The 19,302-nt window shown below is 38.7% G+C and overlaps 1 protein-coding gene across 14 annotated transcripts in view; it reads left to right on the forward strand.

The window, feature by feature from the left end:
* The window catches only part of LOC138761402 (citron Rho-interacting kinase-like), a 366,961-nt gene that overhangs the window by 124,483 nt on the left and 223,176 nt on the right, over nucleotides 1-19,302 (forward strand). For all 14 annotated transcript variants that reach the window (XM_069933435.1, XM_069933436.1, XM_069933438.1 and 11 more), the window contains 2 exons: nucleotides 12,114-12,219; nucleotides 16,606-16,749. In XM_069933435.1, the coding sequence (XP_069789536.1) occupies nucleotides 12,114-12,219; nucleotides 16,606-16,749 (250 nt within the window). The remainder of the gene's footprint in view (nucleotides 1-12,113; nucleotides 12,220-16,605; nucleotides 16,750-19,302) is intronic.

Here is a 19,302-nt window from a genome sequence, read left to right on the forward strand (position 1 = left end):
TCCTCACAAAGTATAGCCACTGGCGAACCTTCCTCATGATTGCATCATCATGGAGGCTCCAGGACAGATCCTCTGAGATGTTGACACCCAGGAATTTGAAGATATTGACCTTCTCTCTGCCAAGCCCTCAATGAGGATGGGTTCATGTTCTTGACTTCCCCTTGAACTCCACAATCATCTCCTTGGTTTTGTTAACGTTGAGTGTGTTGTTGATGTGACACCACTCAACGAGCTGATCTATCTCCCTCCTGTACACTTCCTCATTGCCGTTTATGATTCTGCAGACAGCCATGGTGTTATCAGCAAATTGGTAGATAACACTTGAGTTATTCTTAGCCATACAGTCATGGGTATATAATGAGTAGAGCAATGGGCTACACAAGCATCTTTGGGGTGTGCCTGTGTTGATAACCAGTGAGGAGGAGATGTTGTTTCCAATGTGTGCTGACTGTGGTCTTCCGACGAGGAATTAATGATCTAGTTGCAGGGGCCTAGGATTTGGAGCTTGTTGAGCAGCGCTGGGGGAATAATAGTGTTGAAGGCTGAGCTGATGAAGAATAAGTGATCAGAATTGCCAAAGTGCAGTCATGGTATGGTTTGGTAGGCGTTCTTTATGGTAGTGTGGAAGTGGTCAAGTGTGTTGGTTCCTCTGGTCTCGCATGTGACGTGTTGGTGGCAGTTTGTTAAAAACTTCTTCAGTTTGGCCTGATTGAAGTCCCATACAATGATTGAAAAGGCATCAGAATGTGCTTTCTCATGGCTGCCAATCACAGTGCTCTGTCCCTCCAATGCTAGTCTGATGTTCACCTGGGACAGAATGTAGACTGCAACAGGATAATGGCAGTGAACACCCTTGGTAGGTAGAATGAAGAACACTTGATCATCAGATGTTCCAGGTTGGGGGAGGAGGACTGGGACAAAACCATTATGTTTGTGCAACTTGATGATGACACAAACGCTGCCTCCTCTGGTTTTTCATAATTCTACAAAGCTCTGTTATTTGGGTTTTTTTTTAAACCCTTTGTCATTGTAAACGCATCAGAATGAAAGAAGTCATTATATAATTGTCACCTTAATGTCAACAGAGTTGTTCTTTTCCCAGAAATGTGCTTTGAACGTGACATCTCATGCTCTCGTGGTCACGCAGAAGTTCCCTGAATTGCATGCATCGTGCGCAGGCTACTTTTAGCACAGAGACTTGGGTTTTACTGCCGTGTTTACCATTTAGGGTGAGAGTGTGATGAGCAGATTTAGAAGTTGAACAATGAATGATTTGACAATGCATTATATAGATTACTTTCATCTGTGGATATTATCTTTCTGCAGAAACAGTGCCAACTCCTTTTGGCTCTTCTGAAGAAGAGTTTTTCCTCTTTATACAATCTGTCTTCTCAGGTGATTTGTAGTAACTACTATCAAGAATTGTTTTGCAGGATTATTTTGTAGCAGATGTCCATGCAGTGAATAGAAGCAGAAAACAATTAACCAGAGGCACTTTGATCCATCATTCTTTTTTTATATAAACTTTGATTTAATACTTCACCATGAACCACATCAGTAACAATATATACAAATATTCAGTATTAATATATACACAGTGACATTTTCATTTTCCCACCCTCCGCACCCTACTATAACTTAAAGCAGGAAATATGATGCATCATTCTTGAACTAAAACATTGAACACTCCTGTCCCCTTGTTCAGATTTAGTAGTATCATTAAGAAAGAAACAAGAAAATATATGAAGAATATATTTTGCAGGATTAATGAGAACGAGCAAGGGGACAGGAGTGTTTAATGTTTTAGGGAAAAGATGAGCATGCAGAAATCAGTATGCACATTGACTCAAGTGAAATATGTAGATAATGGGTTAACAATTCTGCAAGTAGAATTTAAAGTTTGGAAAGTGGTTCAGAAATGGATCATCAATTATTCATTGTAAATGGGATGTCTATTTTGATTCAAAGGGATTTTAGATAATCCAGGGTTCCTTGTTCCCATTTTAGTACAGTATTTACTTTATATCATATTAATCAAATACTTCAATAGTGGAGTTTCCCTGACACCAAATATTATTCTCGGTTCCCATTTATATATAAAATCTTCTATTTTTTTTCCATCTCTATCTTAATCCATGCTAATTTCTCCCCCTCTTTGAAAAGAGAAATCTCATTTGTGTTGCTTTATAATAATTTTTTTTTAATTTGGACGTTGTAGACCTCCAAGTTCATATATCCATGTTAATTTTTGTAGGGAAACCCTCAACATCTTTACCTTTCCAAGACATTTCCTTACATATTTTATGACTTTTGAATATTTGGTTCTCTAAGGGAATTAAAAATGTAGAAGATTGTTATGAAGGAGGAAATTTAATGTCATTTGAACAATTAAAAATAAATATAGGATATAAAATAATACAACATTTTGTTATCAAAGTATATTTACGAAGTAAATTGGGTCCAACAATATTATTACCTAAAAGTAGTGAAATAGAAACCTTGATTTGTGGTAGATTTATTAAGAAATTTATTTCAGGTGTGTATTATTATGGCAAAAGGGAACTCAAAAGCAGGGAATTTCATAGTTCTAGAAAATGATGAGAGACAGATTAAAATATTATTTTTGGGGAGAAAAATTGGTTGGAACGATGTCTAGATCGTATGACAAATACAATAAATGTTAGATATAGATTGATTCAGTATAATTTTTTACGTCAACTATATCTTACCCCGCAAAAATTAAATAGATTGAAATCAGATCTTTCAGATCAATGTTTTAGATGTAGCCAAGAGATTGGTACTTTTTTTACATTCTACACAGTCATGTTCAAAATTGAGACCATTTTGGACAGAATTAGGAACTTTTTTGGAGTAAATCTCAGGAGTTAAATATCCACAGGATGCAATGTTATTTTTACTGGGTAATATTTCAGGGATAACACCAAAATTGAAACTGAATTTATATCAAAAAGAATTTGTAAAAATTGCATTAGTAGTCGCAAGAAAATGTATAGCAGTGAAATGGAAATCGGATTCTCATTTAGGTTTGGAAAAATGGCATGCAGAAATTCATAGCTGTATAACTCTTAAGATTATGTATAACTTAAGAAATAACTATGATATATTTTTGAAAATTTGGTGCCCATGTTTACATATTGCAAGTATAAATTTGAAAATGGGCTTTCCCTAAACCTCGTGTCACTCCTTGGAACAAATAAACAAATAAAATTGAAAAAGGTTAGAATCGAGTGAAAGGTCTGTTTCTTTACTAATTTTTTTCTTTTTCTTCCTTCTTTCTTTTCTAACCCTATTGAGGTTATTATTGGGGGGGTGGGGGGGATGTGTTTAGTGGGGTTTTTATTTTCTTTTTGGGATTTTATAATAGATGTATAATAGATGTGATATGATTACATTATTATATTTTGACATGATACATGCATGGAAAATTTAATAAAATTTTTTTTTTTAAAGTGGATCATCAAAACTAATAAGGTGTTGATTACTCATAGTGCCAAGTGCTAGTAAGTGTAACAGGAGGAAAGTGTAGATAAATGTATGGCTGCGGCATTGGTGCAGGAGGGTGGGTTTTAGATTCCTGAAAAACTGGGACCAGTTCTGTGGGAGGTGGGACCTATGCAGGCCAGATGGATTGCACTTCATTTGAGCTGGGAACTAATGTACTTGCAAGGAGGTTTGCTCATATTATAGGGAGAGGAGAAGCTGAGGGAAGGGAAGCAACAAGCAGTATTAAAAAGGAGCAAAAATGGTTCCCAAGATAAAGCAAGAGATAAATAGCTATAGAAAAAGAAATAGGAAGTTTTTGTATAGGACAAGAGTAAGAGAAAATGCAATAATACCTGAAATAATTAAACACATGCAATAAGTAAAATAAAGTGTTCTAAGAGATGGGAGTATTTGGATAGATAGGGACTGATAAGGGATTGTCAATGTGGCTTTGTGTCTGATAAGTGTTTAATTAATCTTGTGGAATTTTTTTGAAGAGGTTTCCAGGAATGTTGTTGAAGGTAAAGCTGTGAATGTTGTTTATGTGAACTTTGGTCAGGCCTTTTTTTTCAAGGTTCTGCATGGGAGGTTAGGCAGGAAGTTTCAGTAGCTCAGTATTCATGGTAAGGTAATAAATTGAATTGGACATTGGCTTTATGGGAGAAGCCAGAGAGTGGTAATGGATGATTGCCTCTCTGACTGGAGGCCTATGACTAGTGATGTACCTCAAGGATTGGGCCTGGGTCTGTTATCTGTCATCTATATCAATGATCTGGATGGTAATGTGGTGAATTGCATCAGCAGGTTCACAGATGAGACAAAGATTGGAGGTGTAGTGGACAGGGAAAAGGGTTTTCAAGACTTGAGAGGGATCTGGAACAGCAATAAAAATGGGTTGCAAAATGACAGATTGAATTTAATGCAGATAAATGTGACATTGCACTTTGGAAGGACAAACCAAGGTAGGACATGCATGGTAAATGATGGACCACTGAGGAGTGCAGTAGAAAAGAAGGATTAAAGACTACCAATACATAATTCCCTGAAAGTGGCATCACAGGTAGATGGGGTCGTAAAGAGAGGTTTTGGCACATGGCCTTCTTAAGTCAAAGTATGGAGTCTAGGAGTTGGGATGTTATGGTGAAATTGTAAATGACATTGGTGAGGCCAAATTTGAGGTATTAGGTGCAGTTTTGGTCACCTAACTACAGGAAGGATATCAAAAAGACTGAAAGAGTGAAAAGGAGATTTATGAGGATGTTACCAGGTCTTGAAGAACTGAGTTACAGGGAAAAGCTGGACAGGTTAGGACTTTATTCCCTGAAACATAGAAGAATGAAGGGAGATTTGATTGATATTAACAAATTATGATGGGTATAGATAGAGTAAATGCAAATAGGCTTTTATCACTGAGGGTAGGTGAGATACAAACCAGGGAACATGGGTTCAGGGTGAAAGGGGAAAGGTTTAGGGAAACATTAGGGGGAACTTCTTCACACAGAGTGGTGGGACTGTGGAATGACATTTAAGAAAAATTAGTACAGGAACATGGATGGGAGGGGTATGGAGGTGTATGGACTTGGAGCAGGTTTGTGGATCAGGCAGAATAATAGTTTGGCACAAACTAGAAGGGATGAGGAGTCTGATTCTGTGCAGTAATGTTCTATGGTTCTACGGTTCTATGATAAGCATCAGGTGTAATTAACCACAATAAATTATATCATGGCAGTAATAAAGTTCAAGATATACCTGGATACAAGGAAATCTGAAAACATGGGAAAGGAAAGACAGGGAATAGAGTGGCTGTGTTGATATTGCATTGCTGGAGAGAAAGTGGATATCAGGAGCTGTGGAACATTAACAGTGGGATCTAGTGGAAAAGGTTCTGAGTAATTTTTCAGGAAAATGGCAAAAGCCACAGAATAGTAAAAATAGACCATCTCTCCTAACAGACGCTGGAGCGAAGAGGTAATAATGTAACTTAAACAACGAGACATTTTTAAAGAACAGGAAGTTTTATGATTAGTGTGTTGGTTTTGTTCAACAAGGAGAGCAGGGTTGGTGAATTTAGTTCTTGGAAGGAAACTGGTCAAGTGAAGTGGGTGTTAGCTGGGAAATATCAAAGGGATGGGTACAGACAAAGATATGGACAACTTCAAAGTAAAGTAGTCTGTTGGAAGAAGGCCCATCTCAATGGGATGAGAATAGAGCTAGCCTCAGTAAGAAAATGTCATATTGAATAATTCGCGAAGTAGGGTGAGAGGAAGGGGGGAATGATTTAGTCACTGCCAAGGAACTTTTACATTGAAGAAGGTACGGTAATTAAAGCCCAAACTACTTGGATATCTAAACAGATGGAAAATCAAACAAGAGGGTGTGGAGGGGAAATATTTATGGATGTAAGATTAATACTTTTACCATGAGCCATGTTCTCAAAAAGGAGGAAATAAGTGAGGGAGAATAAATGTATGAGAAAAGATTGCTGTCAATCATAAAAGGGAATCCAAAATTATTTTGTAGGCATTAAAACAATAAGAAAGTTGTCGAACAAGAAGGTCTCAAAGGAAAGTCAGTTTGTGGCTGAAAAACTTGCACTGATTTTTACAATGACCTTTACAAATGAAGACTGGAATTTCAGCAAGCAAATTTGTCGATGAGAAACTGTATGGGATAAAACAGTGATAAAGAGAAAGATCGAGAAAAGCTGCCTCATCTGATAATTTCCAGCATTTAAATTGTTCTCATACTAAGATTATCTGTTTTTCAAGCAGCTAAGTCACATGATCCAGATGGAATACAGCTGTGTGGCTGAGGGAAATAAATGATGAAATTACAGGGACCCTACGTACAACCTTTCCACACACCCATAGGCACCAAGACATAACCTGAGGACTGGAAAGTTAACTTTTTTTTAAAGTATAAGTATAAATTTAGTGTCTCTAGGCCAGTCTATTTAATCTCTGATGGAGTAAACTTTGGAAATGTTGAGGATATAAAAAGAATTACTCAGTACTTAAAGTAAAAATTAAATGCTGGAGAAACTCAGCAGGTCAAACAGATAAAGATGCATAACCAACATTTCAGACTTGAGCCCCTTCATCAATGTATGAACAAAATGTAGGTAGGTGCCTGAATTAAATGGTTGTGGGGGCGGGGGGAGAGATGGACAGGAGGAGGAACACAGTCCCCCAGGCAAGAGGTAATAGGTAGGTAAGTGAGGGAGGACATCCCCCCACCTCCCATTGTACACTGGTGTGCACTCCCTCTCTTATCCACCAATTACTTCCTGCCTGTGGTACTGTTCTCTCTTGCCTCTCCCCCTTGATGAAGAGCTCAAGCCCGAAACATTGGTTATGTATCTTTATTTTGTTCTCTAAAGTTCATTGTTTGATCTGCTGAGTTTCCCAACATTGTGATTTTACTTCAATCACTGTGTCTGCAGACTTTTATGTAATTAGTTGGGATATGGACTGCACTCCCAAGGATAGTAAAAGAGGCAGACTCAATTGTATCAGAATAGTATTTACCGATAAATGGAAAGAATTGCTCTCTTGAGGAGGTAGGAGAACTAGCTAGTTTTCACAGTATCAATTCAACAGACTAAATGGTAACTATTCTATGACATTTCTTCTACATTTTTGTTTTTATTGTTATCAAGTTTTAATGCAAGTCTTGCAATTAATGCTAGAGTGAAACATGAAAATCTGGAGATGCAGTGATTGTCGTAAAAGCACAATGCCAGAGAAACTTGGCAAATCACACTACGCTCTGTGACCTGCTGAGTTTTTGGCATTGTATTTTTGCAATTAAAGTTTCCATTTATGAAAACAACAATACTTGGGTGATGTGTTCAGGTTTGACATTTCATAGAGGCCTGGTTTTATCTGAACTTGAGTGGGACCAATAATGGTGGGAAAGTTTGCTGGAGTTACTCAGGAAGGGTTAAACTCATCTGACAGGATGACAGGTGTATATTGCATGTGAAAGATGAAGCAAATATAAAAGGTAGAGTGCATTAAGCAGGCCAGGCAAGGGCAGGATAGGTTTGATGGTGTAAATTGCATTCATTTTAATGGTAAGGCAGATTAACTCAGAACAAGGATTGGCATGTGGCATTTTTGCCCGTACAAAAACATGGTTGAGGGATGAGCATGACTGGCAGCTCTATATTACATTGTGCTGATGCTTTTGGCTTGATAACAGTGGAGTTAAGAGAGGTGGGTGGGGGGTGGTGAGGAAGAAATACAGTGATGATTAGGGCAAATGTCATAACAGTACCTAAAGAGGATAATGTGGAAATTATACTCTTATTTCTCCCCAGTAGTCAGCAGGAGTTTGAGGAGAAAGTGTAGGGAAATCACAAAGAGCTGTAGGTAAATGGTGGAGCTGGGCAATGTTTTGGGCCTGAGCCCTTTGTCAAGGTATGAGTAAAGAACAAGCAGGTGTTCCCCCAAACAGGCGGCATTAACATAAATTTCTCTGGTTTCTGTAATGCCCCTCCCCCCCCCATTTCCCCTTATCTCTCATTCCTTATCCCTATGTCTCATTTTCCTCCAGCTTTCCTCCCCTTGCCTCTCTTTCCCTATCACTCCATCATCTTTCTTCTATCTCCGCATTCATAGAGCTATCCCATCTCCTCCAATCAATTATTAGCTTTTCTCTCCTGCCCTCCTATCCATGTTCACCTATGGTCTCTTGGCTATTGGCCTATGCTCCTCTCCCTGCCCCTTGTTCTCTACTCCCACATCTTTTTATTCAGGTATCTGACTGTTTTTTGCTCATACCTTCATCCCACTGCTTCTAACCTAGCCCTGGAACACCTGGGCAACAAAGACACATACATCAGGATGCTCTTTATCGACTATAATTCGACATTCAACACCGTCATCCCCTCAAAACTGATCAGCAAACTCAAGACCTGGGTCTAAATACCCCACTGTGTCATTGGATCCTAGATTTTCTCACCTCCAGACATCAATCAGTAATGATTGGTAAGAACATTTCCACAATCTCCATCAGTACCTGTGTGCCACTGGGCTATGATCTTTTAGAACCATAGAAACCATAAAACACTACAGCACTGAAAGCAGTCAGCCATTCGACCCTTCTAGTCTATGCCGACCACTATTTCGCTAGTCCCACTGACCTGCCCCCACTCTAAAGCTCCAGACCTCTCCCATCCGTATCCATCCAATCTATTTTTAAAACTCAAGGTCGAGTCCACATTCATCACATCAGATGGGCAGCCCATTCCACACTCCCACCACTCTCTGAGTGAAGAACTTTGCCCTAACGTTTCCTCAAACTTTTCTCCTTTCAGCTTAAAACTATGACCCTTGTATTTATCTCTCCCAATCTAAGTGGAAAAAGCCTACTTGCATCCACTCTGTCTATACCTCTCATAAGGCTCCAATAGCTCAGTAGTTAGAGCACCGGTCTTGTGATCCTGGGGTCGCAGTTCATTCCTTATTTATGTGAGGGGTGCTGGACAAAGTGGCGACTCTCTGACTTCCTTATGATAGACAAAGTTAAAGAATTTCATGCATAATACATTCTAAATGTAGTATTACATGACAATAATGGAATCTTTAATCTTGTTAACCTCTATTAAATTTCCTATCATTCTTCTTCATTCCAAGGAATAAAGTCCTAACCTGTTTAATCTTTTCCTGTAACACAACTCCTGAAGACCCGGCAACATGCTAGTAAATCTTCTCTGTACTCTTTCAATCTTCCTGTAGTTTGGCGACCAGAACTGCACACAACATTCCAAATTTGGCCTCATTAATGTCTTAAACAACTTCAACCATAACATCCCAACTCCTATACTCAATACTTTGATTTATAAAGGCTAAGATGCCAAACGCTTTATTTACAATCCTGTCCATCTGTGATGCCACCTGCCACCTTCAGGAAACAACAGTTATTTGGTGTGCTAAGAAAAAAGCAGGGATAGCCAAAGAACTTCATGAAAATTTTGTATTTTTTGCCCAACAGTGGAAAAATATTGCAAGAATTTGGAGGAGGGTGTGGTTAACTGGGTAAGCAAATATGCAGATGATATGAAAATAGAGGAGTGGTGGATAGTGAGGAAAGTTTTCTTGGATTACAGAAGGATTTGGTTTGTTTGGAAGAGTGGGCTGAAAGATGGCAGATGGAATTTAATGAAGAAAAGTGCAAGGTGCTGCATTTCTGAAAAACTAACTAAAATAGGACATATGCAGTTAAGGGGAGGGCATTGAGGTACCCAGTGGAACAGATGGACCTGGGGGTTATGGTACAGAGTTCATTGAAGGTGGATTCCCATGAGAACAGGGTGGTTAAGAAGGCATATGGTATGCTGGCCTTCATAAATCATAGTATAGAGTATAGGAGCTGGGAAGTGATGCTGCAGCTGTTTAAGGCATTGGTGAGGCCAGATTTGGAGTATTGTGTTCAGTTCTGGTCTCCAAATTATAGAAAGGATATAGATAAGGTGGAGAGGGTGCAGAAAAGATTTACAAGGATGTTACCTGGTTTACAGCATCTTGATTACGGAGAAAGATTAAGGAGACTGGGACTTTATTCATTGGAATGTAGTTGGCTGAGGGGATTTGATAGAGGTATTTAAAATTATGAAGGGAATAGATAGACTAGACATAAATAGATTCTTTCCCCTGAGGACAGGGGAGGTTGGAACAAAAGGAAATGTTAGAGGATGCTTTTTCACTCAAAGTGATGGGAGAATGGAGTGATCTTTCAAAAAAGATAGTTGCAGCAGGGTTCCTTCTGTCATTTAAGAGAAGGTTGGGTGTGAGGGGGTTGAAGGGTTTTGGGTGGAGAGTGGGAGGGGGAAGCTAGTGAGGTTGTTCAAGTGAACTGGCGCGGACTCGAAGGGCCGACATGGCCTGTTTCCACGCTGTAAACAGTTATATGTATCTATATTCCCAGAGTTCTTTGCTCCTCCGCACACCTCAGTGCCCAACCATTTACCTTTGTTTGCCCTTCCAAAATGCATCACCGCACATTTGTCTGCATAAAACTCCATCTGCCACTTTTTTGGCCCATTCTCCCAATTGGTCTAGATCCCTCTGCAAGCTTTGAAAATCTTCCTCGCTGTCCACAACTTCTCCTATCTTTGTGTCATCAGCAAACTTCCTGATCCAATTTACCACATTATCATCCAGATCATTGATGTAGACAACAAACAACAATGGTTTTTTTCTTATTCCCCTGCTTTACTCACTTTAAAGTTATGACTGTGTGGCTCGGTGTGACATTAACACCATTTGCAGACCATTTGACAGTAGTGGGTTGTATAAAGAGGGGCAATGAGTCAGCATACAGGAGGGAAATTGAAAACATGGCTGAATGGTACACCAACAACAACCTCTCACTCAGTTTCACCAAATCCAAGGAGCCGATGGTAGACCTTAGAAGGGATAACCACAGGCGTACGATTCAGTGATCATTGGGGGATCAGAGGTGGAGAGGATGAGCAAATTTAAATTCCTGGGAGTCAAAGTTTCGGAGGACCTTTCCTGGATCCAACATGCTAATGTCATTGTGAAGAAAGCATGTCAGGACCTCTATTTCCTCAAGAGTTTGCAGTTTGGTATGACATCGAAAAACATGGCCAACTTCTACAGATGGGTAATTGTAAGTGTGCTAACCGGTTGCATCATGGGGCACAAATATGCATATTGGGGCACAAATGCCTCTGAGTGGAAAGCCCTGCAAGAGTTTGTGGGCACAGCCCGTACATCACAGGCAATATTCTCCCTACCATTGAGAAAATCTAATGGAACACTGCTGTTGGAGAGCAGCAGCAATCATCAAGGATCCACACCCAGGACATGCTCTGTTCTCTCTGCTGCCACCAGGAAAGAGCTATAGGTGCCACAAGATTCATACCACCAGGTTTAGAAACGGTTGCTACTCCTCTACCATTGGACAACAAACTGAATCAGTCTCATTTAAGGACTCATTGCACATTATTACGGAATATATATATTTTTCGGTACTGCACAGTCAATTTGTTTACATTTCTCTCTTTTGTATATATATATATATATATCTTCAGTACAGTTTTTTTTGCACAAGGAATAAGTAGAAATTCTGCCTGGCCTGCACAAAAAATAATCTCAGGGTTGTATGTGATGTCAGGTCTGACAGTAATTCTGAACTTTAAAGGTCTCAGGCCCAAAACCTTGGTTGTGTATCTTTGCCTCCTGTGGACGCTGTAGGACTTGATGCATTTCTTCAGTATTTTTATGAATTTACTACAATCACAGTGCCTGCAAACTTCTTTGTTTCACTTGAATGAGTTTGATGGACTAATACTCTAATGTTATCAAAAGGAAATTTAAAGATCAATTTTTTTCAAATGAACTTGAAAACCTGGTTGTATTCAAGTTTAGGTTTATTTTTATTATTGATGAAATCCTCTAAATTTCATCTATGACAAGGAATTATATCTAAATGGCTCAATGTTCAAGCTCTTCGAAGGACCCCTGTATTCTTGTTTAATGCACTAATGTGTAACTTGTTTAAAAACAGCATCATAAAATAAATGCATCTGACAATTGTTCTTGGGTGTCAATCAATAATCAAATCTTAATTTTTTTTAGGTCTGTAACTTCACTGATGGAATCACCAGCTAAAACTAACTCTCTGGAAAAAAAGCTGCTGTTAAAGAATAAAGAATTGCTGGAATCACAGGATACATGTCATAAGGTATATGAGGGACAAAATACAGAGAGATTTTCTTTGTAGCTATTTGCATATTTTTGCCCACTTAATCTGTTTATTCCTTGCCAGAGACAATGTGACCTTCTTACAACTTGCTTTACTAGCCATCTTTATATGATTAGCAATTTTGACCATCATGCACTTGACAATTTCATGTAAGCCATTGATATGGACTGTAAAGTGTTGGGGCCCAGCTCTGATCCCTGAGGCTTGTCAACCTGAACATAAACCATTTATCCTAACTCTATATTTTGTAGGTTAACAAGTTCTTTATCCATGCGAATATAACACTCCTAATGCCATGAGCTCTTAACTTTTATGCAGTATCTGCTAAATGCTTGATGGAAACCCATATACTAAGCATAAATTAAGACCATAAGACATAGGAGCAGAACTAGACTATTCAGCCCATCGAGCCTGGCCCGCCATTCAATCATGAGCTGATCCGTTTTCCCACCCCGCTCTACTGCCCAGTCTTCTCCCCATAACGTTTGATACCCTGGCTAATCAAAACTTATCAATCTCTGCCATAAATACACCCAATGATTGCCTGTGGCAACAAATTCCACAGATTTACCACCCTCTGGCTAAATAAATTCTTCTGCATTCAATCCCGAAGTTGTGCCCTCTTGTTTTGGACTCTCCCACCATGGAAAACAACCATTTTACATTTACTCTGTCCATGCCTTTCAACATTTAAAATGTTTCAGAGATTTCCCTCCCTCATTCTTCTAAAGCCCAACTTGTGCAGGCCAAGAGCTGTCAAACGTTCCTCATGTGATAACCATTTCATTCCCAGAATCAACCTTGTGAACATCTTCTGAACCCTCTCCATTGTCAGCACTTGCTTTCTTGAACGAGAAACTGAGATCTTAACAGTGTCTTATAAAGCCTCAAAACATCACATCCCTACTCTTGAATTCTGTTCCTTTTGAAAATGAATGCCAGCATTGCATTTGCCTTCTTTACCAGCGACCCAACATGCAAGTTTACCTTCAGGCTCTCCTGCACGAGGACTCCCAGGTCCTTTTGCATCTGGGTATTTTAAATTTTCTCCCCATTTAGAATTGTTTCCTCTTTATCTATTCTGTATATTAAATCTGTAAAGAAATTAATAAGTATGTCAGAAACAATTTTCTATTCTCATTATTTAAAAGAGTCAGTATAATTTATTATGTTTTTTACATAATCTGATGTTATTATGGATTCCAACATTTTTCTGGCTTTTTAGTGCCTCCTTTCAACTCTGCTGGGGCCTTTCTAGAATCTAGAGAATTTATTTGAAATAAAAATTAATGCATCCACCTATCTTGATACCTATATTTCTATCACTCAAATGTTTTGAGTATCTTCCATTGAGAAAAATATTTTGTATTTGTTTTTGAAGTCACTTCTATTTCCTCATTTCTTGTATCCTTTGTCTTAGCCTCTTGGTGTCAACATTTATGGTCTTATATTCTACGTGCTTATAGATCTGGGCTTCTAAATTTTATATCAGTCTGTTCTTATCATCCATTTTCTCCATGTTTATTTTTATTTTGTTAACCTTTGCTTGTTTCTAAAGGTTTCCAATCTTGTAATTTGCCATTAATCTTCACAACATTGTACATCTTTTCTTTAATAAAATTCTTTCTATCCCTTTGTTAGCTATGGTTGGATCAAACTTCTCTTGGAGTCTTTACTTCTCAATAAAAATAGTTCCTTTTTTGAGAATTCTGAAATTCCACACACTAATCATCCACTTGTGTCTTTTAATCTATTTCTGAATTATCTAACACCTTTGTAATTGTGCTTAAAAAGTAAATAGTTTAAGACATTTGTTTCAGTCATACTCTCAAAATGAATATAAAATTAATCAAGACATGGTCACTCTTCCCCAGAGTATACTTTAATATGAGATCAATAATTATCCTGTTTCATTGCAAAACTGGATGTAATGTAGCCTGTTACCTGGTTGGTTTCACAACATATTATCCTAAGAAATTATCCCAAATAGTTACTGTGAATTCTTCCTCTAGACTGTCTCTGTCAGTTTGATTTCTCTCATCCATGTGAAGTTTTAAATTATTCACTATTATTTTGTCACCCTATGTGTAAGCCCCCATCATTTCATGATTTATGCTCATTGTGAGCTTGTAGATACTTCAGCCAGTGAATTTCTGTTCCTGCTATTTTGTTTAATCTCCACACAAGCTAACTCTACACCTTGACTTTGGTATAACTTTAAAGAGATTGTAAAACAGGGACAATGGCAGTTTCATTATTGTTCCTGTATTGGCATTATGTGAAGAATCAGAACAAGTTGGAAAATTAATTAACAGGATGTATGGCTTTCTTTGTTCTATAAATTGTGGGGCAGGGCATACAAATCCAAAGGAGTAAATTATTTATTTTTAGACCTTGGCTAGAATACTGTGTCAAACTTTGAGAAAGAATATTAAGACCATTAAGAGAACATAAATGGAATGTAAATTTTAAATTTTTTAAAAAATGTAGAGACATCCAGCCTGCTAACTGGCCTTCCCAGTCCATGCCATTCAATTAGCCTACAACCCCTTTACCGTGGAAACCAGAGCACCTGGAGGAACCAAGTGGACACGGGGAGAATGTACAAACTCTTTACAGACAGCGCTGGATTCAGACCCGGATCGATGGTGCAGTAATTGTGCTGCACTAACTGTGTCAGCTAGTAGAATGGCAGTAAGAAAAATACTACTTTTGTAGAGAGAGTAGAACAATTCTGGTTCACCTCCTCAGTAGAGGAAGTCTACTAGAAGTGACCAAAGTTAATGTGTTTATTTTGTAGAAGGAATATTTTTGGTGACAGATCAGTAACCAGAAGACGGTGATTATGAAAAGCATTGATATAAGGATGCAGAGATTTTCTGTGGCAAATTGTTATGATGAATTTGCTGCTTAGAGAGTGACAAATACCACATTCAAAAGGGAATTAAATAAATACTCGATTAAAATGGTTATGGTGAAAGATCTTGGCTTTTTCTAAAGATTAGGTCATTCATAATGGATTGAATATCTACCTTTTGAATTGTGTTATACAAAAATAAGAATGATATCTTGGTACCCTTGGCAGGGGGAAACTTGGGGGAGAAAACGTCTGTCTGAGCCAAAAACAGCATAAAATTAGAATATTCCTGAACATTCAAACCTCAATAATTATGAGAGTTTGCTTCTTAGAAATAAATCGTGAAGCTTTATATATGAAAATATAGCAATTACTTCAGTTACACGTTAAAAACTGGGGTACATGCAGGAAATCTGTGTCACATGGTCTTTGTATGAGGGCAAAATGATGCAAATGATTTGTGTGAGAGTCACAGGATTAAGGAAATTAGTGCATTACAATGTTGTAGTGAAAATTTGCATCGTTGATGCTAAAATTTTGAAATAATACTGAGCTCTCATTGTAGTCCCAACTTTCTAAGATCTTTCCAGTCAGTTTTCCTCCTCTGTAATAACCAGTTTCCATTGAGTTTGAAATGTTACAATATCTTTATTTATGGAGTAAAATGTGAGTAAAACCCTTGCAACCATACCTCCTGCCTCACCACCTTTCAGGGCCCTAAACACTTCTTCCAAATGAAGTAAGACTTCATATGAATCCGCAGGGGTCATCTTCTGTATCCAGTGCTCATGTTGTGATCTCCTCTATTTTGGAGAGACTGGACCAGACAGGGAGATTGCTTTGTTGAGCACTTTGACTCTGTCCGTCGCAATAGTGTGGATCTCCCAGTGGCAACTAATTTCAGTTCCTTGCCCCATTCTCTTGCTATCCCCTCTATCCATAGTCTCATGCACTGCCAGACTGAGACCACTCACAAAATGTAAGAATATTCCATCTGGGCACCCTCCAACTGGATGCATTAACATCAACTTCTCCAGTTTCTGTTAGCACCCACCTTTACTTATGTTTCTTTCTTCCTTCTCGCTCTCTCTCTCTCTCTCTCGCTCTCGCTCTCGCTCTCTCTCTCTCTTTCTCTCTCCTTCTCTACTCCCCATGTCTCCTTTCACAGAGGCAAAAACCACCCCCCCCCAGTCAATTCTCACCTTTTCTCTCTCCTGTCCTCATCATATCCAATTAACACCTTCTGTCTGTTGTTCTGTACTCTTCTCTCTCTCATTCGTCCCTTTTCACCAGCCTTTTTAATATCGGCCCCTGTCTGCTTTTTGCTCTTACCTTGAGCAAGGGCTCAGACCCGAAATGCCAGTAATGTGTCTTTACCTCCTGTGGACGCTGCAAAACCTGCTAAGTTCCTCTAGCATTTCTGTATTTTTACTAACATCTTGATTTAACCAGCAATGTAAGGCATCTACCCTAATTACAATAAGATTTGATTTAAGAGTTTTTTTCAGATGGACCAAGAAGTCACCCATTTACAGCGCAAACTTTGTGAGCTCGAAACAGCACTTGAGCAAAGAGATGTGGAACTTCAGGCATCTGAAGCCCAGAAATCAATCTTGGAGCAAGATTTGGCAACATATATTACAGAATGTAGTGTAAGTCGAAGCTTCCTTTATTGGATCATGTCTGAGAATGATATTCAGACTGTTTACATTGTGCCGAGAGTTTTCAGGTTTCCTGAGTCAAGGACTCAGGGATGGTCTCTGTTGCTCCTTGTGATCTTCCCTTGAATTAAATATTACTGTAACTCTGATCTCACTTGAAATAATAAAAAAGCACAATACTGGAGAAGCTCAGCAGGTCAAACCGTGTCCTTTATGTATTAGATGAAGGGCTCAAGCCCAAAACATTGGTTCTGTACCCTTACCTTTCCTACATAAAGGACACGCTTTGACCTGCTGAACTTCTCCAGCATCTTGTGTTTTTTTTTATTTCAACAACCGTGTCTACAGAATTTTACGATTCACTTGAAATAATTTCTAATATCCATGTTTTGGTTGAAAGTCTGCAGAAATGTTTTGGAACTTTGTTGATCATCTTGAGGTAATATCCTTGATTTTATGACTAGGAGAAATTTTTATTGTCTATTCTTCTTATCATTTCCTTGCATTATCATGAAAACTTGGATAATTGTTCACTCATTCTACTTCTATCTACAGTTCATATCTACATGTGCTGCTATAATGCAGTGTCATCAGCAGGCTTGTATACTTGGATGTGAAATATGGAAGTCTGCAGGTGCTGTGATTGTAGTAAAAGCACAGAAATGTTCGAGGAACTCAGCAAGTCCTGCAGCAGCTATAGGAGATAGATACATAACCAATGTTTCAGGCTTAAACCCTTCTTCGAGATATGAGAAGAAGCAGGCAGCACCTAAATAAAATAAATAACAGGAGGAGAAATACAGACCAACAAAAATAGCAGGGGAGAAGTACAGACCATTAACTAATCTTGTAGAGTTTTTTGAGAAGCCTATCAGGAAAGTTGAAAAAGGAAAGGCTGTGGATGTTGTTTACATGGACTTTAGTAAAGCCTTTGACAAGGTCCCACATGGGAGATTAGTCGGGAAGATTCAGATGTTAGGTATTCATGGTGAAGTAGTGAACTGGATTCGACACTGACTGGATGGGAGAAGCTAGAGAGTAGTGGTGGACGATTGCTTCTCAGACTGGAGGCCTGTGACTAGTGCCTCAGGGATTGGTGCTGGGACCATTGTTATTTGTTATCTATATCAATGATCTGGATGATAACGTGATAAATTGGATCAGCAAGTTTGTAGATGACACTAAGATTGGAGACACTGTGGACAGTGAAGAAGGTTTTCAAAACGTGCAGAGGAATCTGGACCAGATAGAAAAATGGGCAAAAAAAATGGCAGGTGGAATTTAATGCAGACAAGTGTGAAGTGTTTTATTTTGGAAGGACAAACCTAGAAAGGGCGTGCACAGTAAATGGTCGGGCTATATCTGGGAATAAAAATACACATTTCCCTGAAAGTGGTGTCACAGGTAGATAAGGTCGTAAAGAGAAATGTTAGCATATTGTCTTTATAAATCAAAGTATTGAGTATAGAAGTTGGGATGTTATGGTAAAGTTGTATAAGACATTGGTGAGGCAAAATTTAGAGTATTTCATGCAGTTTTAGTCACCCAACTATAGGAAAGATATCAATAAGGTAGAAAGAGTGCAGAGAAGATTTCAGAAACAGAATTTATTGTCATGAACAAGTGATGAAATTTGTTGCAGCAGCGTCAAAGTGAAAATATTCATATTAGAGCCATCTTTCAACAATAATATATTTTAAAAAAGCAATAAAGCATGAAAAGTCAGGCCGTGTCTTTGGTTCATTGATTATCCAGGAATCTGATGGCAGCGGGGAAGAAGCTGTCCTTGTGCCGCTGAGTGTTCATCTTTTGGCTCCTGAACCTTTTTCCTGATGGTAGCAGAGTGAAGAGGGCATGGCCTGGGAGGTGGGGGTCTTTGAGGAGAGAGGCTGCTGGAAATTTACTAGGATGTTGCTGGACTTCAGGAACTGAATTACAGGGAAAGGTTAAAAAGCTTAAGACTTTATTCCCTGGAATGTAGAAGAATGTGGGGAGATTTGATAGAAGTATTTAAAATTATGAGGGGGACAGAGTAAATGTAGATAGCCTTTTTCCACTGAGGGTAGATGAGATACAAATCATGGGCATAGGTTAAGGGTGAAAGAGGAAAGGTTTAGGGGGAACTTCTTCCTACAGAGATTGTGGGAGTGTGAAATAAGGTGCCAGCTAACGTGGGGCGCGCAGGCTCCATTTTATCACTTGAGAAGATTTTGGACAGGTACGTGGATGGGAGACTTATGGAGGCCTATGGACTGGGTGCAAGTCAGTGACACTAGGCAAAAAAAAAGGATTGGCACAGACTGGAAGGAGTCTGTTTCTGTGCTGTAATGTTCTAAGGTTCTCTTGTGTAGATTTCAGAAAGCAAGATAACTTGCATTGTGTTACCTGTTTCGTTTTCTGCTGCTGACAACATCATTAGCATTTTGCCTCTGTTTTCTTGTCTTTCATTAAAGTAAATTATCACATCTGAAAGCAAATGAAGCAGTTGCTATGGTAAACAGAGAATGTGTTATGATGTGAGTAAGTTCTCAGGTGGAATTGGAG

Source organism: Narcine bancroftii, chromosome 4 (genome assembly GCF_036971445.1).
Source record: "Narcine bancroftii isolate sNarBan1 chromosome 4, sNarBan1.hap1, whole genome shotgun sequence".
NCBI classification, from domain to species: Eukaryota; Metazoa; Chordata; class Chondrichthyes; order Torpediniformes; family Narcinidae; genus Narcine; species Narcine bancroftii.